This window comes from Sturnira hondurensis, unplaced genomic scaffold, assembly GCF_014824575.4.
Source record: "Sturnira hondurensis isolate 20B ecotype Veracruz unplaced genomic scaffold, ASM1482457v3 Scaffold0022215, whole genome shotgun sequence".
Taxonomy (NCBI): domain Eukaryota; kingdom Metazoa; phylum Chordata; class Mammalia; order Chiroptera; family Phyllostomidae; genus Sturnira; species Sturnira hondurensis.
Window position 1 is genome coordinate 8,608,329 of NW_028094846.1, and position 26,093 is coordinate 8,634,421.

Genomic DNA, 26,093 nt, shown 5'->3' on the forward strand with positions numbered 1-26,093 from the left:
AGGAAGGGGTTAGGAGGCTGCGGGTCTCTAGGCTGACTGGAAGGAAATTTGGAAACCTTTCTTCTCAGAACAAAACAAAATGCTGAATTTGTTCTTTTGCCTTTGTTTCTGTTTGATGATCCGCTTTACTTAACTGATTAGCTATTGTGCTGTCCCGTTATCTAGGCTGCCTCGGCATAGGAACCTGTCTCTTTTTCTTTGAGTATCTTTATTCTTTATTTTCCTTCTCTCTCTCCTGTCATTAAACACAAATCATTATTCAATTTTATCCTGGCTTTCTCTTTCAGGCTGAAGCTTAACACCAGGAGACAGGACAAATCTCTCTTTTCTTCTCTTCTCTCACCCTCTTTTAACCCTCTCCATTTCCTCCCCCCCCCCCCCACGCTGGATCAGATTGATGTCACAGAGACAGAATTCAGAGTGGAGGGAGGATCACGTTTTCTCTTTCATTACTCCAGCCTGCCTAGCAGTTTAAGTGTTACACCCCCAAGAATCTAGCCTCCGTATCTTTCTTTTCCCGCTCCATCATTCAGTCATTGTGCTCTGTATGGAAAAGTTTTCTGGCTGGAGAATGAGTCTCCTTTCCCCCGGCGATGTGGCCGAGTGGCTGGATAGTAGCACCGAAGAGGAGAAGAGCCTTCTGTCATTTCTGGGTACGGTAGGGCTCTGCTTGTTCTTTTAACCCTTTGTTGTCTGCGCTTCTCTTACTCTGGGGAGTAAGACCCCACGTTTTCCAAAACCCACTTTCGGGTTTCTAAAGGAGGGGCAGAGGAGTGAGGAGAGTGTGTTCCGTTTTGCTTATGGCTGTAGCAATAGTGCCGACAACACCGGCCAGGAGGAGTCAGAGACAGTTTGCTTTGCTTTAACAAAGGGTGCCAGCTCTGTGCAAGGCTTAACCTGTCATCTGGGCAGCTGTTAGTGCGAGTGAGACAACTTCTGCTGGCCGAAATAGGTTATTGTCTTACTCTAACTCTTAATACGGTGATGGCGAGCCTGGCCATTTGAAGAGGGGGGGTAGGCTTTGTTTGCAGGGAAAGCTAACATACGGTTTAAGAAGTAGCTTTTATGCAAGGTGTGAAGTATCTGTACTGTTCACATAGAACATTTCTACAGAGCATGTAAAATAGGACACATGGACCAGCCGTTACTTTGACTTCCCATTTACAGATGCTTTCCGGTAAATTTCTTAAGTAAAGCAGTTATTGATCGTGGAATTGTTGCTATAATAAACAAATTCCTAGGAAAGTTAGATTATAAATCCATTTGTATCTTAAATGCAATAGGAGAGCTTGATACTTAGAAAATTCTATTTTGTGAATACGTTTGTTAGATTAATGATTGTCTTTGAATGTATCTTATAAATTTGATTTATCTCATATTCCCTAAATGTAAGTGTACTTTTATCGTAGTAGGCAGAATTTATGGTTTTCTCATTTATTCCTCATGAATATCCTCTATGACCTGTCATCTCCTGCCGCCCCAGAAGACATCTCTACCTTTTAAAATTGTTATTATTATACTTAGCATAAGTTTCTGTTTTGTTTCACTTAACTCAGTTATATTGTCGGTCTTAACATTTTGTAATGATTTCTTTTTCCATACAGTTTAGATGGAAAGGGTCATCCTAATCAGGTCTTTAGCTCTGTAAAGGCCCAGGCACACATATTTAGATACTAATCCGACTCTTGATGTACATGTCTTGGGCGTTGGAGTGACTTCAAGAAATGTGTGTACTTCTTAACTCCTCATTTCTCTGAAGCCTGTTTCGTTCTACTTGCTCCCCATTCCCCTCCCCCCAGCCTCATAGAAAAGCATCAGAGAAAAGAAGCAAATACAAATTATCTCTGAGCGAAACCAACCACTTAGGCCCCGCAGCATCATGGGAAAGCAAGGCAGAGTCGTCACTAAACATCTTTTCGTGCTCTTGCATGATACTTTTTAATAAATTCTCATTAGTTCCCTCAAGATCAATGTATTCATTTCTTTAAAAAAAATTTTTTAGCCGTTACCCCACTATGCTTAGAAGGAATTCGGTCAAGTAAATAGAGAGGGGCAAATAAAAAGTACCACCGTCTGTGCCCCTCCCCACCCCTACTCCTGTCCTCGGTTTAGGAGAATCAGTAAATCCCTCATTAGCCACAGATGGAGGTAATACAGTCAAAGGACGTTAGACCGTGGTTGGAAGGAAAATGCAGATTCCTACCAATTACCCACCTAGTGCGAGAAAACCTTGGCATATGTAACAGATGAACACAGGGATGTCGGAGCCATGGTTCTACTCGGGGCTCTAAAGAGACGCTCGGCTCCTGAGTGAGCGGAGACCTGTGTGTCCCACGTTCTGCTGGGGCGGGCTGAACCCTTGGTGCCAGCAAGTCTTACTTTGGGGATTGAAGCTACTCCTGACCATGAGTAGCTAACGCCTCCTTCTGTGGATAAACAGGAATTTACTGAAGTCCTCTAGAGAAACAAGAAGCAGAACTATCACTGTTATAGCTTGTAACAGCTTGAGGATTAAGCAGAATCCCTGTGATGAGTCATTCGCTGGTTTAGTTACCATTAGTAAGAACATGCTTTTCCCAGTGAAGGTGCTAAGAGAAAAATAAGAACACTGAATCTACTCTAGGGTGCCTCTAGGGTGAGCAGAACCGGAGGAGACGTTCTGTCAGAGANAAATAGAGAGGGGCAAATAAAAAGTACCACCGTCTGTGCCCCTCCCCGCCCCTACTCCTGTCCTCGGTTTAGGAGAATCAGTAAATCCCTCATTAGCCACAGATGGAGGTAATACAGTCAAAGGACGTTAGACCGTGGCTGGAAGGAAAATGCAGATTCCTACCAATTACCCACCTAGTGCGAGAAAACCTTGGCATATGTAACAGATGAACACAGGGATGTCGGAGCCATGGTTCTACTCGGGGCTCTAAAGAGACGCTCGGCTCCTGAGTGAGCGGAGACCTGTGTGTCCCACGTTCTGCTGGGGCGGGCTGAACCCTTGGTGCCAGCAAGTCTTACTTTGGGGATTGAAGCTACTCCTGACCATGAGTAGCTAACGCCTCCTTCTGTGGATAAACAGGAATTTACTGAAGTCCTCTAGAGAAACAAGAAGCAGAACTATCACTGTTATAGCTTGTAACAGCTTGAGGATTAAGCAGAATCCCTGTGATGAGTCATTCACTGGTTTAGTTACCATTAGTAAGAACATGCTTTTCCCAGTGAAGGTGCTAAGAGAAAAATAAGAACACTGAATCTACTCTAGGGTGCCTCTAGGGTGAGCAGAACCGGAGGAGACGTTCTGTCAGAGAATCTACTGAACTGGGCTTTCTGTGCCCAGGAGTTTCACGGCAGACTTCTCTCCAGGAGAAGGGACGAGAGAAACCGACCTTGGGTTGGTGGGGCGTTCCTGCTTCACTTCCGGGCGACATTCCACTTAGCCAGGCCTTCCTGTTCACTTAGTGCACTGCTGATTGGGTGAGACTTCATAAAGCTGTGCCTGGCGCTTTAGTCTAAAACCTTCTGTGGTTCCCTCGTCACCTATCGGATTCAGTTTAAACACCTCACTCTGGAACTTATTCCGACCCTTCGAACTGACATTCCAGTGTTCACTTGGGTGTGGAGGACTTCATTTCACCAAACCGATTAACTTTCGATATTTTGGGCAAGCATTGAGTTTCCTACATTTTCATGTGCTGCTTCCTCCATCAGCTGTATCCCTTCACCCAAGCGGAACTTGCCCAGGCCCTACCCCGTTTCACGTCTTGTTTATGAACCGGTGGACTGTGCGAGGTATGGGGCTGGAAGCATAAGATAAAGCTGCCTGTGCAAAGCAGAATTTGGTTGGGGAGAAAACACGAATTATGTACAATTAAGCGAGAAAGTGAGTGGCAATAATAAAATAAAATAAGGCAGTACGTGATTGTGAAGTGATTTATCCAGGCAGAACTTGCTTTGGGAATTTGAAGGTAAACATCGTTTTTGATCAGGAATGCTGGAGATGGCTTTACTGAGACAGGATTTAATCCGAAACTTAAAAGACAGAGTAGGTTTTTATGGGAACAGTGTTTCCTGTATGAAAGGACTGCCATGAGGAATATTAAATGAATGTTCATGTCCAATGAATAAACTGATTTGTAAAGAAGTAATGAGAGATAGTGCTTGAGGGATATTTGGTGGCTTGCTATGTAGGACTTTCATGGCAGGCTAACGAGTAACTCTTTTATCCTGAAAGCAGTTGGGAATTCCGAATTGAAGATTGTTGAGCAAGAAAAAGACATGGTCAGAACAGCTTTTTAGGAAGGCGTATCTGAAGGTGTCCCAGTGGGGGAAGGGACTAGGAGCGGTTAAACCTGTTTGAATGTCGTCGTAGTACTCCAGACCTGAAATAAGCGCCTCTATTTTAATGCTTAATCCTTTATATTATAAATAGCAGTTTGCTTACTTACTATTATAACTAGATCGCAAATGCGTCCACCTCAGGGCTTCAATCCTTTGACTCTTTAGCTCCTAGCACACTTTACGCGCAGATGGAAATTTGTGCAGCTCAGATGAAGACTATGAAAAGGTGGACAGATTACAGAGTCTTATCGGCCGCATTGGTGACAGATTGGAGGAATGGGGAACATACAGAGGCAAAGGCTATTTTTGAACTTGGGCGGAGGACAGTACTATTAACAAAAGTAGAGGAGTCGTTAAGGGGACCCAGTTTTTGAGGGAAGAAGATGAGTTCTACTTAGATATGGTGAGCACGAGGCTGGCCTGAGATACAGTTCTGATGGTTAGAAATGAAGTTACCAAGAGCAACACATGAGAGCAGTCTAGAGAATAGAGTTGGAGCTCTGAGCAGGAATAGATGATCTACTATGAGAGCCTGTCAAGAAGAAACAGAGGGCAGGGACTGGACCTTGAATCTCCAGCGGTGGGGCGGGGTGGGTAGAGAAGCAGAGGGAATGATGACGTCGTGGTAGGAGGCAAGCCAGAGGGGTGTGGTGTGGATGGCAGGTGCTAAGGCAGAGAGCTCAGTGTGGCGGTCAACAGGGCCCGTGGTTGGAAAAGCCAAAGAGAAGGCAGGAAAGACCACTCACTGGATTTGACCCTGAGGAGACTTCCGCTGGCCTGTGAAACCGCCAGTGCTGCTTCATTCATTAGAGTTGAGGGAAGAGAGTCAGGTTTTATAATATTCAGAAGGACAATGGATGGTGTAACGGTGAAGGCTACAAAGTATGTCTCTGGCCTGGAGAAGTCTGTGACTGGTAGAAGAGAGAAGGGTCTTTTTTAAAAAATGGAGACTTGTTTGTGTTTTTGGTAGAGGAGAGGGAACAGGGTATGGAACCTACAAAAAAGGAGAATAACTCAGAGAACAAAATCTTTCACGGGGTTGGGGGTGAGGATGGGATTAAGGGTGCACAGATTTAAGCTTCTGAGGGAGAATGGAGAAGCTTATACAGGAATCAAATATGCGTGCAGAGGTTTAGCAACGAAAAGTAAGGAAGATGGAGAACGGAACAGCCGTTGTATTAATTGCACGACATTTCTCCTGCCTAGTCCCGCATGGTAGGTAGCTATCTGTGTCCCCGTCTGACATTCCCCTGCTACTCCATCACAGAGATCTGCTCTGAATATTTTGGGCCTTTCCAGAATAGCACTGAATAGGTGCTTGATAAATACTGTTTTTCATGAATAAATGCTATTCCGATACCCAAACGTTTGAGATTCAGCCGTTTTCATAATTACCCAAATTACTGTATTGGTTCCACCCCTCCCCCACCCTTTCTGCTACTGCTCTCTCATCCCAAGTCTGCAAGTACCATCTGAGGTACATTGGCCGCATTCGCAGTTTTTAGTCAGTAGATGATCCTTCGGTTTCCCAAATTCAAGACTAAGATAGAAAAGACTCAACAAATATTTTTTCTTCTACTTTACATTTTCTCAACTGAACTTAAGTGAGTTTATTTTCTTTCATTAAGTGAAATCATTTAACTGATGGAATATTGTATGAAAGAATGTAATTTTGACAAAGCCTGAATATTTCTCAGTTTCTGACTGTACTGACTACAGTTAATTATTTGGTATTGATGACTGTTCTTTGATTCCTAAAATTACACCGAACATCAGGAGAAAGTGTATTCAAAAATGAAAATCCCCGTTTCTGGCGGTATGGGAGACTAGATATGAAACATTATACAGAAAATGTGAGACATGTCCTGTTAATGAAACAAACATTTTAAACTAAATGGCTGGACTTTCCTCTTGGGAAGGGAAGGAAGTCCCCAGGAAGGAAAAAAGGGAAGCAACTAAAAATCCAGGTAGCAAATTGTCCTGCTGGCATTTGCTAGTCTCATAGTTGCCAAAGGTTAAGTTTTCATAGCCACAAGGTAGGAAATGGACCACAGGTCCAAATAAAGTGAGGAATTAGAACGGAAAGCCCCCCTCCATTGTTCCCCATAGGACTGGCTCCCTTGATGAGTGAAAATGAAAATTTAAAAAAAATGTGCTCACTGATAAAAAAAAAAGGAAATTGACAAATCTTACTTGTCTTACTCTGGACGGGTGGGGGCAGTGAGGAGGAGGGAAGTCCCCGAGAATTCATACCCCCAGTTCTGGTAGGTTAAACTAAACTAGGGGACAGAAGGACTGTCGGAGATAAAAAGGGGGTCGTTGGAATTGGAGTGCCCTAGGATTGTTAAATTATTCAAGAGAAGGCTGGAAATCAGGATTAGCTTTAGACTTTCTATATCTGTGTTAAAATGTTAAAAGAATAGAAATCAAGTGCACAATTTCCGAAGCAGTGGAAGGGAAAATGAATTTTTAAAACCTGATCTGAGAAAAGAAAGAAAACCAGAAAAACAAAGAAAATAGAAAACAGTAAGATGGTAAGAATAAAATCCAGCTCTATCAGAAAGCAGACTATATGAAGTTGTTAAAAGGGAAAGATTGTCTGACTCTATTTGTTTGTTTGTTTGTTTGTTTTAAATGCTGTAAATGAGAGGCACATAAGGATTCAGGAGGATTAAAAGTAAAAGGTTTGGGGAAAGATTTATCAGACAAATGCTAATTAAAAGACAGCTAGCAAGCCATGAAAATGAGATAAAATGGAACTTGAAAAAAGGCATTACTAGGAACCAAGGTCTCTGCATAATGGCAAAATGTCAAAATCACTAGAAAGATACAGTGATCTTATATGTACCTAATAACAAAGCCTCAAAATTTATAAGGCAAAAAATGACTGAAAATTAGAAATATGAATCTACAGTCCTATGTATAAAAACGAGTAAGTCTACAAAAGATATAAAAATACAATAAGTAATACAAAAACCTTGAGTTAATGGACATGTATAGAATCCTGAATCCAGCAAGGATGTAGTCTACATTAGCATATGTAGAATCTTTATGAAAACCGACAGGAGACTGAAGTATAACCACATCTCAACAAATTTCAAACTCTGTACCATACAGAAAGCATTTTCTTGATCATAGTTGAACTTCAGTTAGAAATTAGTAACAAAAAAATATACTTTAAAAACCTTCCCTTTGGGAAACTTTTCAACTTATTTATGTATAATTCTTTAGCCCAAGGAGAAATAATAATGGAAATTATAAAATACTTAAAACTGAACATTCTGAAAATAGTATATATCAAAGCCTGTAGGATATTGCTAAAATAGTTATTAAGTGAAACTTGTAGTCCTTAATCTTTCATATTGAAAAAGAGAAAGGTCAAGAATTAATGAGGTAATTAAATATTTAACTCAACAAGTTAGAAAGTGAAAGAATAAATCCAAAGAAGGTTTAGGGAAAGAAATAATGAAGATAACAGCAGACGATAATGAAATGGAAAACAAATAAGTGTAATAAAATCAATAAAGCCAAGAGTGGTTTCTTAAAAGTTGTTTCTCCAATGAATATAGATAAATACCGTCAAGATTTGTTCAAGAGAAAAGAGAAAGCACAAATAATTGATATTGGAATGGAAAACGGGACATCATTACAGAAAATCAGAGACTTGAAAACTAGGAGATGGTCATGAAAAGCTTTATGGTGATTCATTTAAAATTTTTGAATTGTAAAGAAGTGGATATTTTATTTTATTTTTTTAAATATCTTATTTATTTATTTTTTAGAGATGGGAAGGGAGGAAGAGGGAAAGAAACGTCAATGTATGGTCGCCTCTTGCATACCCCCTACTGGGGACCTGGCCCACAACCCAGGCATGTGCCCTAACTAGGAGTCGAACCTGCGACCCTTTGGTTCGCAGTCCACGCTCAATCCACTGAGCTACGCCAGCCAAGGCTAAAGAAGTGGATATTTTAAAGGAAGATGTAATTTATCAAAATTGACTATATAAGAAATTAAAAATGTAAGGAGCCCTGCTACTTATAACTATTCGAGCAATTGAATCAATAGTTTAAAATCTACTGATAATAGTTTAATTTCTCAGAAAGCTTGATTTCGAATAAAGACCCAGGGCTGCACCACACTTGGATTAATATTTGTCATCAGTGACAAAGTCAGTTTTCCACTGTAAATGAGTGAATTGGCATTCTGGTATCTAAACTGTAAAACGAAATTACCAAGATGCATGCTGACCCCTAAGTACATCCATGAATTCATTTTCAGTCTCACACGTGGTCATAGTTACCTTAAAACTTTTGCTTCTCACATCATTGTTTCGGGCTTTCCTTAGAAAAGAGAAAGAAGTTTTAAAAAAATTTCCTCCTAGGGATGTGCAATTAAAAACTAAAAGAAATAAAGCCAAACACATATCTATAGAAAAAGAAAACGAATAAGAAGATATCAAGACTTCATATTGGATTAATTGAAGTGGGCTTCTTAATAAAACCTGGAAATTTATGACTTTTCAGATAAAATGACACATAGGAGGAAAAACCCTCAGAACTTTTAAACCTAATCTCCCATGATGCTTATTTATCAAAATCTTAATTATAGCTGAAGATTCAAGTTAACATAAAAGGTGATTGATTAGATGGTATGCTTTAATTCCACATGTGAATTACAGGTAACTAGAAAATTTATTCATAATTTTATGTATTACGTTAAACCATATGGAATTGTTAACAAAAATGGCAATTCTGTATGGTCATGTGTTTATTAAAGGAGAAAACAAGGTGTACAGACTATGCTGAACTGTTTTTTAATTGTTTAGTTCAACTTTATTTGTTACTAATTATTATTATTTATTTCATTTTAATACTTGCAAACAAGCCAGAATGGGTGTGAATGGTATATAAAAACATTGTGGGAAAAAATACTTAAAATTGAGAGAATTCTATTTATTTAAATTTATTTCATTGGAAAATTCAGACAAGATCACTGTCATTCAGATCTTACAGTATGAGACTGCAGTGCAGAACTCTGTACTGGAGAGAAATATAGCTCAGAACCCCAAACTGGAGAACCCATAATCAAGTAATATGAATTTGTAAATGTATTTATTAGAAATCAAGGAAGTGTTCATGACGAAGCCTGGTTTTATGGAAGCAGATGAATTGAAATGTGCACTGAAGGTCACCTGAGATATGGCCGATGAGTAAAAACCGTCATCGTCAACAAGGGTGCCCATGTGGCTAGTTTGACTCCGGCTCTGTGTCGGAGAGCATCTGTGTAAGGTCGGCCCCCTGTCTCTCTGGCTTCAGATCTCTCGGGGAGGTACCTCCATCAGGAAAGTAATGCTTTAGGGAGATCACTCCAGTAATGGGGAGCAGAATAGCTTTCAGCAGAGAGAGACGGGAGTCAGCGAGATCAGTTAGGAGGGTCCTGCCCAAATCTGCATGACAAGATAAAAAGTCGTGGAGGAAGGCAGTGGAAATAAAGAGGACAAAACAAAACAGAGGAAATAAAGGTAGTGGAAATAAAGAGGACAAACCAACAGACCCTTTTACAGAGAGACTTGGTAGCGTTTGGAGGTAGAAGGGGCTACAAATCAGCATCACAGGCTCCCCCCACTTTTCTGTGACCTTCACCAGTTAGTGATGTCCAGTGTAAACATTGTTTGTTTTCACACAGTTTCGTGTGCATCATTGGTCCTCAGCAAGTGGTGAGTTTCTCCTCTTTGTATGAAGGGCTCAAATATTTGTATGCTTTCAACACTTTTAGTACTTTCTATTAAAGTCTCTTGAGGATAAAACCCAAACTACAAGGCCCTGGCCTAATCAAGGACCAAATCTTTTTTAGAGATTGTAATGAGGAATACTGAAATCATGGTATAAATAAATCAAAGATTAAACTCACAAGTATGTATGAAACATACAAACCTGAGAACATATTAAGTCAGTTATAGAAAAAGTTTAGATAAAGGTATTAGAAATCTCTGTAAATTAGAAGAAATTGTCTTCTCAAGTTGACAAAATATGATTCAGCTCAATGAAACTGTGAGATTAAGAAAATCTTATAAATAGCCCTGGCTGGTGTGGCTCAGTGGATCAGGTGTCATCCTGCAATCTGAAGAGTCTCGGGTTCGATTCCTGGTCAGGGCACATGCCTGGGTTGCAGGCCGGGTCCCTGGTTGAGAGTGTGCAAAAGGCAACCAATGTTTCTCTTGCACATCAGTGTTTCTCTTCCTCTCTCTCTCTCTCCCTTCCTCTCTCCTTGAATATGAATAAAAATATTTAAAAAGGAAAATCTTATAAATAACTAAACTGAAATGTTCGAAACAGTCATTTTCTGCTGAACAATGCTTTCTTGGTTACTTAGAGGTTGTTCTTTGTAAAACCTAAGATCCTAATGTTTTTTTATCTAGTTTTTTCTCATCGAAGTGACCTAAGTAGTTATCTCTTCATTTAAGTGTATTGAAGATTACCGAGGAGGGTAGAAGGGCAAGACTTCTGTTAAAGATTTTACTTTTTCCAGTTTTAGATAAACAGCCACATTAAGAGGAAGGTTCGGAGGGCTCCCATACATCCTTGCCCGAGACACGCACAGCCTCCCCCGTTAGCAGCACCCCCACTGGGCTAGGGCATGCGCTACAGATGGTGAGCCTCCACTGCCATCGTCATTACCACCCAGGGTCCGTAGTTGAACACTGGGAGTCCCTCTTGATGCCACGCATTCTCGGGGTTTGGACAAACGTATGGCACGTATCCATCACTGCAGGATTACACAGAGTGTTTCCGCTACCCCGAAAATCCTCTGTGCTTCGCCTGTTCGTTCGCCCTAAGTGCAGCTTTATCTTGGAGGGCTCCTTGTCGCGTTTTTATTCGAGGAATCAGTAGCAGATACTCTTGATAGCTTGCTTCCTGATTTGTTCAGATTTTTCCACCACTACATTAAGCTAGTAACCTTTCTGCGTCTCTATCTCATTGCCTCACTGAGCTAGAATAGTCTTCTTAGCATCAACAACCCAGGATTAAAACTTTTATTTGACGGGCTTTATTTGCAGTAAATTACTGCTTAAAGGGTACAATTTAATTCTGTTAAAATACAAAGAATCGTGCGCCTGTTGTTAAAGTTCTTTGAGTTTTTGTTAGGAGGAGTCTCCTTGATTACCTGTCTTATCCTTTCTCCATTGCAGCCTATTACACAAAACACAGGTAGAACGGGGTAGCTCCCACGGTGATGAAAAGTAGAGGCTCTAGAGCCAGACCAGACGGGTTCTAGTCCCGACTCTGCCCTGTACCAGCTGGGTGCATGCGGGCAGAGTCACGGAACGGCTGCCGTTTTCTTTCTGTAAAATGGGGGCGATGATCCCAATTCCGGAGGACTGTGATCGAGATTGAAGGGAACTCGTATAACACTCTTGTAATCAGGACTAAGAAATAGTCGTTGGGTATTGTAGTTACCCCTGTTATGTTTTCATCATTATTTTTAAGTCCCCCAGTTGTTAGGACCAAGACCCAGAGGTATGCTTTGTGCTTGAAACTTAAGATACCATGTAACCCGGAGCTCTCCCTGAGCCTTTCCGGTTGAGTGTTATTTGCACTGAAACTGTTCTCTACCATCCCGTCCAGTACCACCATCATGTGAAGCCCTAAAATGGAAGAAATGAAACAGTTGTGGGTGTTCAGATCCTTGACCAGAGAGAAATCTGTTCCCTATTATATTAACCAGAAGACATCTATAATAAAAAAATAATAATAGAGAATAAGTTTGTTGAAATAAAAAAAAAAGGGCGGGGAGACGGGATGGCTGTCCGTGCGGAGAATCCACAACATTTCTCTACTTACCAGCAGTGCGCACGTGTTGAGTGAGCGTCTAGGGCGTGCCAGCCTGAAGGGCTCCCGTCTGAGTGAAGCACTGCCTCCGAGTGGCACCAATTGGACAGATTAAGTGGCTCTGGGGTTAGTATTTCAGAGCAGCTGAACGTAGTTAAAATCCCTCTTTACTGGAGAGGCACCAACCCATTTCCTAGTGCTATTCCTCCCTTCCTATTCCGTTTCTTAAATGTCTTATGTGCCGCCTATGGAAGGAGAATTCTTCTAATTTAGAATTCACAGCACGGAGAGCTGAGTTGTTTGCTTATCTCATTTATTAATAAAGGGAACTGCCTATTTATTGTTACCATGATTTACACCACAGAAGGGAAGGAGACGACAGGTCGGCTCATTCACAACAACACCACACACTGAAATTTCAGGGACGTCCGTGGGCGCGCACACAGCGTAGTGTGTGTTCAGTTTTTTCAGCATGCCATGTTAAAATGTTATTGATTTTTAAAAAGGTTTTTGAAGTGAACTGAAAAATTCCCCCTTTAAGAATATTAGAACACGTTTCCTGCCTATAATATCAAACGTGTTAAAGGAACCTGTGAATAATTCTAACTGGCAAAGCGTTCACATTCATTCATATTTTATACTTCTGGACAACGGAATTGTTAGGAATTGGTTTAGGTGCTATTCATGTGAAATATTTCGACATGTGGTGCGAGTGTGTGCCAGACTGGCGGCGGCTGTGCACGCACAGTGTTTTTCTGGTCTGTCATTACGGAGAAGGTTGCTGTGAGAAGGGTATTCTGGTTCCTTCCATCACCGTTCACCAAATTAGAACTTATGCATCCTTTCCTGCGTTTTGTTCATCTTTCATGTTGAACTTTCCGGAATGGCTTTCACGTCAGTAAAGTCGTTCCCTTCTTTTAAATGTGCCCCACTCCTACCCACAGAGCCGTGATTGGCGCTTCCGCAGGGGCTGTCCCCGGGACTAAGACAGACAGATATTCGGCCCAGTGCTTAGCACATAACAGACGCTCCGTAGTGGATGAAGTTATCGTGACAGGATTTCCACCCTAGATAGATTATTTGCAAAACGGGCGCTTAAATAACTTTTACAGTACAGTGTTTTCTCTTTTGAAAGTATTTATGAATCATTTTCACCTACCTTTTAAAAAACTAGTGTAACTTGGTCTCAAAGTGGCAGTCAGAGAATTCATGACATGGTTAGCTGTGTCGTGTGTGCTCCATATGTGCATCTATGGCATGATACTATATGGACTTTGGTTAAATGTGATGGAACAAAAAGTGAATGTGTTTGATTTGATGCTTTTACATGTTTGGCCATAATAATGTTATATAACAGACACGTTTCTCTTGATATTTTCGGAGGGTTTTGAAACCTGATCCCTCAGTTAAACATTTCTGTATTAGCAAACATGTATGATAAACATTTCCCTTTACTCTCTTTCCAAACACAATATTCCAGAATTATTTCAATCTCATTTATTATTCAAAATCCTGAAAGGAAAATAATTAAGAAAGGGCCAGGAAGTGCATTTCACCAGGTGGTTTTCCTTTGAGAGTAAAAAGCCAAGTTCTTCGGTGCAGGCCTGCGGGCTTTCTGCTGCCAGTTCGCCCCCACTCGCCACACCAGTTCCTCTGGCTTCCCGGCTGCTCTCTCTCACCCTGGAATTTGGCGCTGGCTTCCTCTGCCAGCGGAGTCCTTCCCTTAGAAACCCCCTGGGTGACTGCCCCACCCCCTCCGTGTTGACTCAAACTCACCTTCTCAAGGCAGCCGCCTCTTCCCTGTACTCACTGTAGAGGAACGACTGTGCCTCCCCAGTGCCTTAACGCTGCCTTACTTCTCTTCCCTCCCCGACACACTTTTTGACATTTGCTCCCTTATCCGTGGAATTAAAGGCCATGGACATACTCTTAGGTCCTCAAGGCAGAGGTTGGGTTCTGTTTGTTGAACAGGCACATCCTCTATCAGAAGTGCCTTTGCCCCTAATAATTATCCAGTTGTCGATTTCTTCGCCACACTTTTCAAAAAAAGCACATTGACAGAGAGGAAAATCATGTGTTGAGGAAATGACGTCACAATACTACACTTTGTATTTAGAGAGTCCCTTTCTTTGAAAATGCTAATTCCGCATCAAAGCATATGAGCTCATTATCTTGTCTTCATCTCTGGTTGGCCTGAGTAACCAGTTTACTAAGGAAGACCGGGGCGGGCAGGGTGAAACGGCTCCCACAGGGCACGCGGGCAGTCGGTCCTAGGGCTGCTAAGAAAAGCACCCAGCGTTCTCCTCGTTCCGCGCATCGTTCTGCGCAGGGCCGGGCTGGATGTGAACTCTCATTATGATACGTTGTCACCTCATCTCAGCTTGTACCCAGTGGCAAAGGAAATGATAAGATAAGTTTAAAACTTAACCAGGCTCTTTCAATCTGAAGATGAAAAACACTATTTTTAGATGATGAGAAAGTGAACAAAACCGTTTCAGACCTTTATCTACTGAAACAATATGATACGTCTCAGCCTTAGAAAGCGAGCATATTTTAAAATGACTATAATTAAATATTGTGACTGGGAAAGAACATTAATTTTTACCGCAGGTGAAAATAAGACGAGACCGTGTAGCAAGCCGGGGGCGTAGGGGAGAAAGCCATCTAACTGTGGCCTACTGGAACCACCATGGGCTTTCCGTCCACCTCAGCAGAAATGTAACTGGAAGAGCGTAGTAGCAGTTTTCCTTCCCCCTTGGAGACTTCAGGTTGAGCTAGCCGGACCAGCTGGGACCAGGCCTGCCTGGGACTAACCCGGCACGTTGTCAGTTCCCCCCGTGCCGCTGCCGCTGCCTTCCTTCTAAGTGGACACTGATTGGTTCTTGGGGTACATAGTCTTCTCTCAGCTTCGAAATAGTTATGAATCTTCTGAGGACCAAAGAACCTGGGTAGTAAATGGCCTTTTTTTTCTTTTTTGCATTGTTGTGGAGGCTGAGAAAGGCAAGAAGTGTGGACTGATTCCTCTTACGTTAATCTGTTTAACCGACCTCGTGTCCTTTCTTTTCCCTCTTTTGGGGATAGTTGTTCACACTTCTGGAATAATTTAATTTCTTCTTTTGAACCCAGTAACACTTAAGCTACACATTGGAATTGTGGGGTTTTCTCTTTTTCATGATACAGAAAGAGAATCCACAATTAAGACAACAACAAGAAGTAATGTATTAGTTAGAGATGGATATGCGGTTGCCCATTTTAGCCCATATAATGTCCAAATAGTTAAAAGCACTCAAATGTGTTTACTTAATGAGTTCATGTGCCTGAAAACTAAAATTTGATGTTTGGAAGAAAGTGAAGAAATAAGTTTCGGTTTTTGTTCTTAGTGAGAATATTGCAAATCAAAGAAAACAGTTTACCAGACCATTCTTTCCTTGCTAAGGGACCTTCTTTTCCTCCTAGTTTTGTTTCTCCATCAGTTTTTCAGAGATTAAAAACATATTTTATTGTAATAGTCTCCCATACTTCCTAATTAGAGGTAACTGTCAGAGGGAGGATGAGGCGTCCTCACCTCCCCCAGCACCTGTGCCCACCTGCCTGGCCCCCGTGGGACTTGCCCCCTCTGAGCTGCCCACTCCTGGATATCAGGTTCCCGAAGTCCGAGGGTCCGGTCCAGTGTGTTCGACCGACTGATGTGCTTAAATCCAGTGCTTTGTGCCATTCCCATTCATTTTAGCTACTTACACTGCCATTTTTTAGAAGTGTGCACTAAATCCTGTGTGCCTAATTCTGAAAATGACTCTGTACATTAAGGCTCATTTAACCCACCGCCGATGGCTGGCAAGAAGTCGAGAGATTTGCAGTTAGCTATTGGTCATGACTTCAAAGCACAGTTGTAGTGCGGACATTTCTTGTACTGCAGGCTTGTAAGACGCTGTGGCACCAGCCTCCCCGTCATTAGGAATGTTGGCTTAGGTCTCACTAGTCAAGGTGTCACCGCGGAGATGTTAGGGAGAGCAAATCAGCCTCTGAGAGGCGAAGCTGGTAATAGGGTCAGCCCTTGCAGCCGGTTCGCCGTGGGAGGGGCTGGCTCGTGGGCATCGCTGGGTCCGTGTAAAATGGTGTCCTTTTGGCACTAACTGACTATAAATTTCAGGAAGTGTTTTTTCTCGCCGCAGATCAGTGCAACACAGTGAGATTTTCTGTAACTGGGGGGTGGCAGTGGTTGGGCGTCTGCTGATAGCCTGAAGATAACTAATGAGGATGTGCAGCGGCAGGGACTGGTTGAATGGCTGCAGTCGTGTGTGTTTCTTTCTCGCTTACTCTCTCTGCAAGCTGTAGAGGGAAGGGGGGAGAGCGAGACACAGGGAGGGAGCGGGAGCAAGAAAAAAATGCTTTCTCTTAAGTGGAAGTAGCACGGATCCCAGGGGCCAGGAGGCCAGAAATGGAAGTTTAAGCTGCATCTGTCTTTTAAAGGGAGAACAGCGGGAAGCAAAATGTCAGTCTCCGGAGTCACGACTCACTCCTTATTTTTTTAAGATCTGGAAGATAACACAGAATACTTTTTTTAGGATGTGTTTTGTTTTTCCTTGTCCATGTTGAGATTATCTAATGTTCTCTGAGAAGCTGGATTCCTATATATCTGTCAGTTGAAGTGGAGATGGGAAGCAGTTGTGACAAAGGTATAATTATGCATCTATCTCTCATCTGTGTGTGCTTGTGTATGTGCATATATATGCATATATCTATCACTCTCCGAAGAAACTGTAACCTTAATGTAGTGTGTAGTAATTAAGTTTGGGATTATCACAGTATCTGCAAAATCTGAAGCTTGTTAAGTGGTTCGAACATATTTAGGATTCCAGAGTAAGACCCTAATAAGGTCACGTTGCCAGAACGAGGAGAAGCTGATCTATTTTTGTGTCTGCATGGGCATATATGATATTTTTTCCTGGCAGCAGCTTTTAGTCTTTGCATAGCCCTTTGGTTTGCAGTCTGGTGAATCGTTGCATCTGCACAGAGCTGAACTTTGACCTTTGTGCGAACAGCATCATATCGTGAGCAGCGCTAGACCATGTTCTGTTCACAGGATTATCAAAAATTTCGATTAACTCCTGTATTGCCGACAGATAGAGAAGTAGATTCATACCCTGTGAGAGGCAAATATTAAGTGAACTTACAGGTATTAAACTTAGCTCAGAGGAAATTACTTCTTATAGGTGCACAGATAAGACAGAAGCTGCCACCCGACAGCAGATTCTTAACTGTGACCGTCTTCTCGTGTCTCCATAGTTCAAATGCCACAGAGATAAAGAGAGAGATGATGTGGATATAGAATGTAATGTACCTTTAAAGCAAACTGACTTTTTGTGAGGGGGGAAAACCCCCCCCAATAATTTTGCAATGAGAAACTTCTGGAATGTGGGCTTCTTAATGATGTCACATCTCTTCTTTTCCAGAGGTGCCAGCAGAAAGGTCCCCCCGCAGACGGAGCATCTCAGGGACCAGCACATCCGAGAAGCCCAGCTCCATGGACAGTGCATATACCTCGCCCTTCAAAGTCCCAGTAAGCGTTTCTCTTCTCCAAGAGGAAATTTCAAGTTCCTCCTTTCTTCTTAGAGTTCGAGAGGATGACTGTAACCATTTTGTTCCTCGAGAATTTCTTTACAGTGCTTCGGTTGAAGGACAAAGTTGTCAACTTCTGTAGATTGTTGACTGTGGCTCATGCCCACTACCCTCAGTGTAGGGCCCGTTAGGTTGTAGGGAGTTTCGTTTTGACTCGTGGGTCAGTTCCAACCCATAGGGTCCGGCACAAGGAAGGCCTGCGCGAGTGTGGTCGGTCGGGGAGTAATATGGGTGTGACAATTTGTAGTTTTCATTGGAACACATCACCTAAAATGTCCTAGGGGGTGTGCTTGAGTGTGACAGTGTTATGTTACAGAGTGACATGCTTATGTTTATGTAATAAAAGTTTGTAGTAACAACTGGGGCATTATTTGTGCCAGACCCTGTATATAAGTAAATACCTGAAATTCAAATTCCTCTGAACTATACAATGCAAATCTTTGCAGAATGACCTTTTACCAAGTTACTAGCCAAAACCTATCATAGTTTTATAAAGGTGCTGGTGAGAAATTCTTTTTCTTTCTCTTTTTAAGGAATGGGGTTATGATTTTTTTCTTTTAAAGTTTCTAGAGCTGGAACATAAGTAGAGAATGATGAGACTTATAAAGTTGCAAAGCATATAATCAGAGAATTTAAGCAATTGTGAGTTCTAATCATGAAGTCTGGCCTGTGCTTTGCTTAAGTCATCTTTTAAATGATCCTGAAAGTGCTTAAGAAACACCCTGACAGAAATACTCTTTAAACTGACAAGGTAGTACTGAGAGTCATTGTTAAATTCAAAGGGTGCTGAGGTAGAAAGTCTCCAAGGGGTCAGCTCTGCTGACCACCAGTTACAGGCCTAGTGTGGACCATTTTGGTGTAACTCTGAGTAACCCATGCCTTCATTCATTCATTCATTCATTCATTGTCTTTGTTTATTGAGCAAGAAATACAGTTACATCCAATCATATTATTAAAGTTCATTGTGTTTAAATTTGACAAGAATGACTTGCCTTAAGTTGGTCATTTTTATAGGTACAATGGAAATCAATATAAAATAGAAATAGATTTTCTGTGGAAACAGAGATTTTTTCTTTTTATTCAGTCAAGTTAATATCTTATATTCTTTCTTTAGGTACTTACTCCAGTGCTATTTTTTTTTAAAGTTGAGATGATGTTTTACGTAGAACTGATGTTTGGAGACATACAAGTAGGCATTCATTAGTAAGTTAACTTAAATGATGTTTCGTTATGAATTAATCTGAAGGAGCGAGATTTCTCCTTATTGTATTGTAGTACCTTGAAGTTGGTGGATATTTGTTACTGTGCCTTTTCAAATTTTTACAATTCTTTCATTTTTAAAGATCACAAGCAAATGTTGGGTTAATATTTTAACCCAATATGACAGGAACTTTAAAATAGTAGATTTGATGCCTTTTACTGGACTTCTCTGTTCCCTAGGCATGGCTACCTATTCTTTAACACTTTTTAACGAATGAAGAAAGCATTTTTTCCTCTCCCCATCCTTGTTTTCCTGATGAAACAGAGATCAGATACACTGAAAATAACTATCCATATACAGAGTCTGGCAAAGAGGGACTGAACTAGAACTTGAAGTTTTCCTGCCATCATGCTGTAGTAGAATGATGAATGCTTGAAAAGAATTTTTAAGTCAGTAGCTGAAGAATATTCTTCTGCAAAGTGAGAACATTCAGGTACCTCTAAGCTTAGTCTGAAGTTCGTGTCTGGGCTTTAAACAATTCGAATTAAGTATGAATGACAATTTTTATTTAACTTAAGCAGTAAGTTGACAGGTAATCTAAGGTTTACCTTCACACCAAGAGTAAAAGTAACACACCGACAACACGTGCACACAAAGACCGGCTCCACGTGCAGACCGCTCGCTCAGCAGTGAGGCTGTGGACCACCCCGCCACCTCCCCCAGGGAAGGAGGAGGCCTTTGCCTACCCAGTCGAGGTCACTGAGCCCGTGCACTCCACTCTAGGAGGATTTAACCCTCCACGAGCCCTCACCTACACAGTCGTTTGAAAAAGGGCCATCAGAACACACTGGTGGCAGAGCCGTAAAAACAATCTGAAGCCACTTAGGGTAAAGGCAAAGAGCTTTACATTCATCAATAGCCCCTAATGGTACGGTCCCATTACAGGATGGACGGTGCACAGCGCAGTAATTGAGGTTAATAATGCTCCTGAATCGTCAAGAAGAAGTGAGGCGGTATTTGTTGTTCTGGGCTTTTTTAAAAAGTGGACTGTACAATATTGTACAGTGAGAGTATTTATATAGTGAGAGTAATCTATATCCAGTGAGAGTATTTATATGGTGAGAGTAGTTAAAATGTTGAAGGTATGTGATGCTTAAAAAAAACTTATCAGAAAAATCTGCCTTGTGAAGTACCTGGTTCCTTGATAATGCTGGATAAATAATTTATATTCTTCTGAGAGAAGCCAGAACATGCTGGCTAAACGAGGCACCATGGCACTTGGATGTCTGTGGAAGTACACTGTATTTTTTTTAATTTGCACATAACACAAATAGCCAATGTGACCTACATCACTTAAATGCATTGGCAATAAGAGGTATGTGTATTTTTTAGATCAACACAAAATACGTTTGTAATTAATATCAAAATGGACCCTCTGAATACTAGAAAGCAGTACAAAAAGGAGCCAGACTTTGAGATGCTTGACTTTAAGTTACTTACACAGCATCACAAAGATGGCCGTTCCCATGTCACCTTCAGGAGGGGGCAGAAGCGAGATTTAAGCACAGGTACTTGTGGTTCTAGGTAGAGTTCAAGTGTCTTCACGATGGCGAACAGCAGGTTCAGCACTCCTCAGTTGAACCCTAAGGGAGCTGGTAGTAGGCTCCCCACAACAGCCTTGTTCTTCCCAGAGACATTTTCACACTTACTGGGAGCAGATGACAGAGATCTTAGCAAGCCTTGACTGAAATTACTGACACACTTGTTGAAAGCTTACTTTGGGCGAAGTGTTGGTGATTCACCAATTATAGACACTTTCCTGGCACTGTACTTGGTGCTAGGGAACAGAAACGAACCCAGAATTCGCCACTCCCAGAGAACTTAAAATCTGGTAGCAAGAGACAGAAAAAGGGCCAGATTCATAAGGAGGTAGATGCACGTGGTCACACGGGTTTTTAACAACGTGCTGTGTTGGCTCAGGCTTTGCCATGAGCCAGTGTTTGCGCTGAATTTCAAAGGCTGAATGAAAGTAATTGACAAGGGAAGAAGAGTATTCCGGGCTGAGGGAAGAGCCTTTGGGAAGGCACGCGTCATAAGGTAACTGACGCCATCAGGAAACGTGGAAAGGGCTCAGTGAGAATAGAAAAGCATGAATAGAAAAACATGTAGGCAAAATGGCAGGAAAGAGGCCTGGGAATGTGAGTTAGGACAAGACGTAAGAGAGTGGGTTTGTCAGGCTTAACCTAAATTTTGCTGGCTGCTAAAGCATTAGAGATTTGTTTATTGAAATATTTGTCTTGGCCCATAAAGCTAAACCAAGTTGTATAAATACTGTGAAGTATTGGTAAATTACGTGCCTCTTTCCTGAGTGACTCTTCTTCTTCTTGCCAGTGCTCAGAGGCGGGGGGTAAGGGGCCGTCACTGGATAGAGGGCCAGCCCAGCACCCACCTCACAGCTGACGGCACTAGAGTAGAGGTCAGCTTCTGGGAGACCCAGGGGAGGCCATGCAGCTGAACGGCAGCTCCTGGGTGAGGCAGAAATGAGCCACGGTGTGTAACCAGAACAGTGAGCCCCCCGCTGGGAGGTGAATCCTTTGTGTAGCCTCTTCATTCCAGCAAGGCCATATTTTGAAAAATGTAAAATGCATAACCAGTATAGCAAGATGGCTTAGACTCTTACTTAGTCTAAGCTATCTTTATGCAAGTGGTGGACAGTGGAGTCAATAAGTTTAAAAATAAGGACATGAGAAACGAAAGAGGGAACTTATATAGACGCCGAACCCGCAGGTTAAGGTGATGACCTGGTTTTTAGGAACATTTAAATGCATTTGTATTTGAATCAACCATAAGAAAAAGCAGTGATTTGCGTGATAGCTGTTCTGCTCTTCCTCCCTCTCGCCCCACATTTGTCCACGGTTATTCCCATAGTAATTACAGTTGGCCCTTGACCAATGCTGGGGTAGGGGCCCCGGCCACCCGACAGTCGAAACTTTGTGTGTGTCTTAAGTCAGCGCCATGCATACATGGTTTCCTTCCCAACTGTGGATCGAAAGTAGTATTTGCTTATAGGTGTGTGTCCCTCATTTAGACAGTGCATACCTCTTCTACTCATCTTCGCTGCTACCCCAGTGCCTAATACGGCACCTTGCACATAGTACACGCCTACCAAATAATTGCCAGCAAATGAAATATGCACGAATTATGGAAGGACCAGAGTTAGACGATCTCTTATACTTACTCTCTTGGTATTTACTGGTGAGGTCTCCGGTCCAGTAGGTTTCCAAACCATTTGATAACCACGAAGGGATCATCTGGAATAAGTGGGTGTGCCTGTGCAGAATACTTACATTTTTTCCTCAATAAAGGGAGATTTGAAGTTGCGTTTGGAATTCAGGGCTCTGGTGTTTTGTGTATACAGTATATGCTATGTCTACTTATATTGGGAAGTGAAACGAGGGAGACTTTTTTTTAATCAATGATTTGTTTCTGTGACTCTGTCCGATGCATTCAGGCATCATACATAGCATAAGCTCACAGAGTTTCTGCAGATCTGAGTTTTGACTGTTAGATTCCTCAAGAACAGTTTTGGTCATTTGAATAGTTTTTGCCTCTTTTTAAAGATCCTATTTGTCTCTTTTTCTTTACCATCCTAGTAGACTTCTTGCCTTGGTCACATTTGTGTTTTCCTTTAAATAAGGTATCCATTCTGTTTTATGCATTTTCAAAACTACACTTAAATATTATAGGAGTTATTAGAAAGAAACGACTAACTAATGAAAAGTTATTTAGGGGCTTATAATTGAATTCAGGAAGGGAAAATGATCACGTCTTGTGATCGTATGTGTCTGTTTCACATTGCCTTAGTGTTTGGAACAGCCTCCTTGCTTTAACATCCTATGTATAAAGTGACTATTGATGTTTACGATTTTTTTTATCGCTTCTCCTTAGACGATGCCATCAATGTAGCTCTGGCCGAGAGAAGGCGGGCTGTGTTCTGGGCCAGGTGCTCCGCTCAGTGTTCTCGTCTCCGTCCCACAATGGTCTGAGCCGGCCTTTCATGTGAACGCAACACAATGCAGTCGCAGCTGCTGCGTTTGTGTTGGCTTCGAGCTTGGCTCTGAGAGAATTCAAGCCCTAAAATATATGCCAAGACAACCGGGGAGCGTAGTCGAGCGAGAGCAGTGGCTGACTCTTTCTGTGTGACCCTCCCTGTGTTCTTGTCACTGTAGCACCTGAGCATTCCCGGCGGCTAATGTACGAGGTACAAAAGACTGGCGAGAGGGGGGACCTTTCCATTGTTTTTAGACGGAAGCGAAGCTTGGGAACAATAAATGTAGACTAAGTTCAATTCCTGCATGAAAAGAAATGTTACACTTTTTCTGGAGTGTCAAGATTTTGGACTCCGTTTGTATTGGTCTCTGTTTTGAATAGAATCATCAGTAAGATCAATAAAATCCTTAATAAGATCTTTGTTTTTCCATGTTAAAGAAAGAGACAGAAAGCTTCATGCTGACTTCATGAAGACCAGAAAGTGTTCGCTGTCCTAACTAGTGATTTTCAACTCTGGCTGTACCTAAAAAATCACCCGAGGACCTAATCACCAAAAACAAGACCAGTGTCTACCCCTCAGACCAGTGAAAGGGAAGTCTCTGGGCTAGAACCTAATCTTCTGTGTTTTAAAAAACTTCCCAGAAGATTGTAATGTGCGCCCAGGGTTTGGAACTGTGTGTCGAAATGATTGATTAAAACGCGAGGGACTCGTTTCAGTCAGCGTCCGCACCGTAGACCCCGGGCCTCCTTCTGTACCTTCGAGTCTGGCACCTTCTCACTGGCCTGGTGCTGCCCACAGACACGATCGCTGTGCTGTGCGTGAGTGGCCCTTCTAAGTGTTTGCCAAGGTCAGGCAGGCAGCCCTTTGACCAAACGCTTCTTACAAAATACTTGTCTGCACTTACACAACACGTGTTTTATTGTGGCTCGGTGACCTCTGACCAGCTTAAGAATCTCAGCCTCAGGGGGAAAGTAACCAATTTGAATTCGTGGCACCCAAGCCACTTAGGTGCCATTTTAATTTTTCTATTCTCATCGTGATTGTGTTCCAGGGCCCTAGAGTTCTACCCTCTACAGCTTAAATACTCTGTGTCCATCTTTCTTCCTTCTCTTTGCTGACCATCAACATGGAGTGAAAATCCATAATAGGATCACCCTACAGTGACCCCTCCTTTAATAAAGGGCATATTTATATTCATATATGTATGAATATATAATATATGAATATATACTCATATTTATGCCTATCACAATATTGCTACCAGAGGCAAAAATAATGTAATAAACATAGGGATGTCAGAAAAGAAAAATGACCGTCTGAAGGCATTAAATGTTAACTATACCCTTAAATCATTTTGTAATCAGAATGGGTGTAATTTTAAAATCTCTTCATGATAAACATCCTAGAAAATATAAATCTTGGAGCAGAGAAGAAAGAAATAAGATGAGATATGACCTCTTAGCAGGATAAAAAGGACAGGCCAAAAACCTGGCGGAAAAGGGGGCAGGCGTGGTGGGCAGCAGTGCCAGGCCATCCCTGAAACCATCAAAGAGCAGTGGAAACCTCCGCAGCCTGCGGGTCTTCCTAGAAATGGGTTTGCAGCCTGCTAGCGAGCGGGCGCTGCAGCTCACCCTGCCCTGGAGACCAGGGCTGTGTGCGGGAGAGGGCGGGCTGAGCTCGCGGCAGCTCCTTCTCGTGGATACTGGGCTATGAGCTCCTCTTTCTCCCAGCACGGGTGTTTCTTCCGCTTTACCATTTAAGGAGGCCTCACACCTTTCATTTCACAATTAGAGATACACATTTTGAAGGGATAATGCCCACTTAAGGGAACATATAATTAGCCACTAAGTGTAACTGGTATTAGGTGCTTTTCTCTTTCGCAGAAGTTAGGGCTAGAAAGGGAACCTTGCCAACTCCTTGATTTGGCTAGAATTAGCGGTACAGAAAGGTGCGTTTCTCAACTGTACCAATACTCAGCAAGACACCGGCCGTGCTGGTGAATAGCAGGACCCCTGAGGCCCCTTCCTACCATCGGGCCCTTTAATTCTGTTACCAGCGCCAGTACCATTCCACTGGATTTTGAAACACTTTATCTGTTTTATATTAAACATCTACAAATTTCATTTTAAATGAACCTCATTCCTAGTAGCCTATTTAATTAAGATAGCAGTGTAAATTTTTTTGTCGGACTATTGAGTAGCGATTAAAAGGTCCCAAAAGGATTCGAATAGACATTTCTCCAGAGCAGATATGCAAATGGCCATTTGAGACATGGAAGGGTGCTCAGCGTCATGAGTCATTAGGAAAATGCCCACAAAGGCCATGCAATACTACTTTTACGCACTAGGATGGCTATAATCAAAGCGGGAGACAGTAATAAGTGTTGGCGAGGCTGTGGAAAAATTGGAACCCTTATACCTTGCTGGGGAGAACGGAAAGTGATGCAGACACTTGGAAAAACAGCTTGACAATTCCTCAGAAGGTTAAACAGAGAGAACCACGTGACCTAGCAATTCTACTTCTAGGAATAGACACAGGAAAATTCAAAACAGTTGCACATACAAAATCTTGCCTGTGAATGTTCATAGCACCACTATTTGTAACAGCAAAAATGTAGATACAACCCAAGTGTCCTTCAGCTGCAGAGAGACACGCTGAGCGCGGTCCACCCACACAGTGGCGTGTTTTTCCACCATAAACAGAGTGAAGTGCTGGTGCTTGCTCCAGCATGGGTGAATCTCGAAAACGCTGTGCTAAAGGAGTGAAGCCGGCCTCAACAGGCCACGTGCAATAGGATTCTATTTGTACGAAATGTCCAGAATGGGAAAATTCCTAGAGAAAGAAAATAAACGGTTGCCCGTGTGTCCATTAAATAAACTGCTTGCCCTTTTTAATTTTGTCCACCTCTGCCCCCGCACTCTTGTTAACATGTATTCTGTGGGAGCCAGTTTAATGGGATGGTGCTGAGAGTTTTGTATTAGGAGGAGTTTGCAATCTCGCACAGGAGTGAAGTCAGTGATCGACGCAGCAGGACACAGACAGCAATATTGTTCCAGAGAATCTT

The 26,093-nt window shown here is 42.1% G+C and overlaps 1 protein-coding gene across 7 annotated transcripts in view; it reads left to right on the forward strand.

The window, feature by feature from the left end:
• The window catches only part of RASAL2 (RAS protein activator like 2), a 274,200-nt gene that overhangs the window by 186,009 nt on the left and 62,098 nt on the right, over nucleotides 1–26,093 (forward strand). For all 7 annotated transcript variants that reach the window (XM_037035070.1, XM_037035073.1, XM_037035071.1 and 4 more), the window contains one exon: nucleotides 17,612–17,718. In XM_037035070.1, coding sequence (XP_036890965.1) covers nucleotides 17,612–17,718 — 107 coding nt within the window. The remainder of the gene's footprint in view (nucleotides 1–17,611; nucleotides 17,719–26,093) is intronic.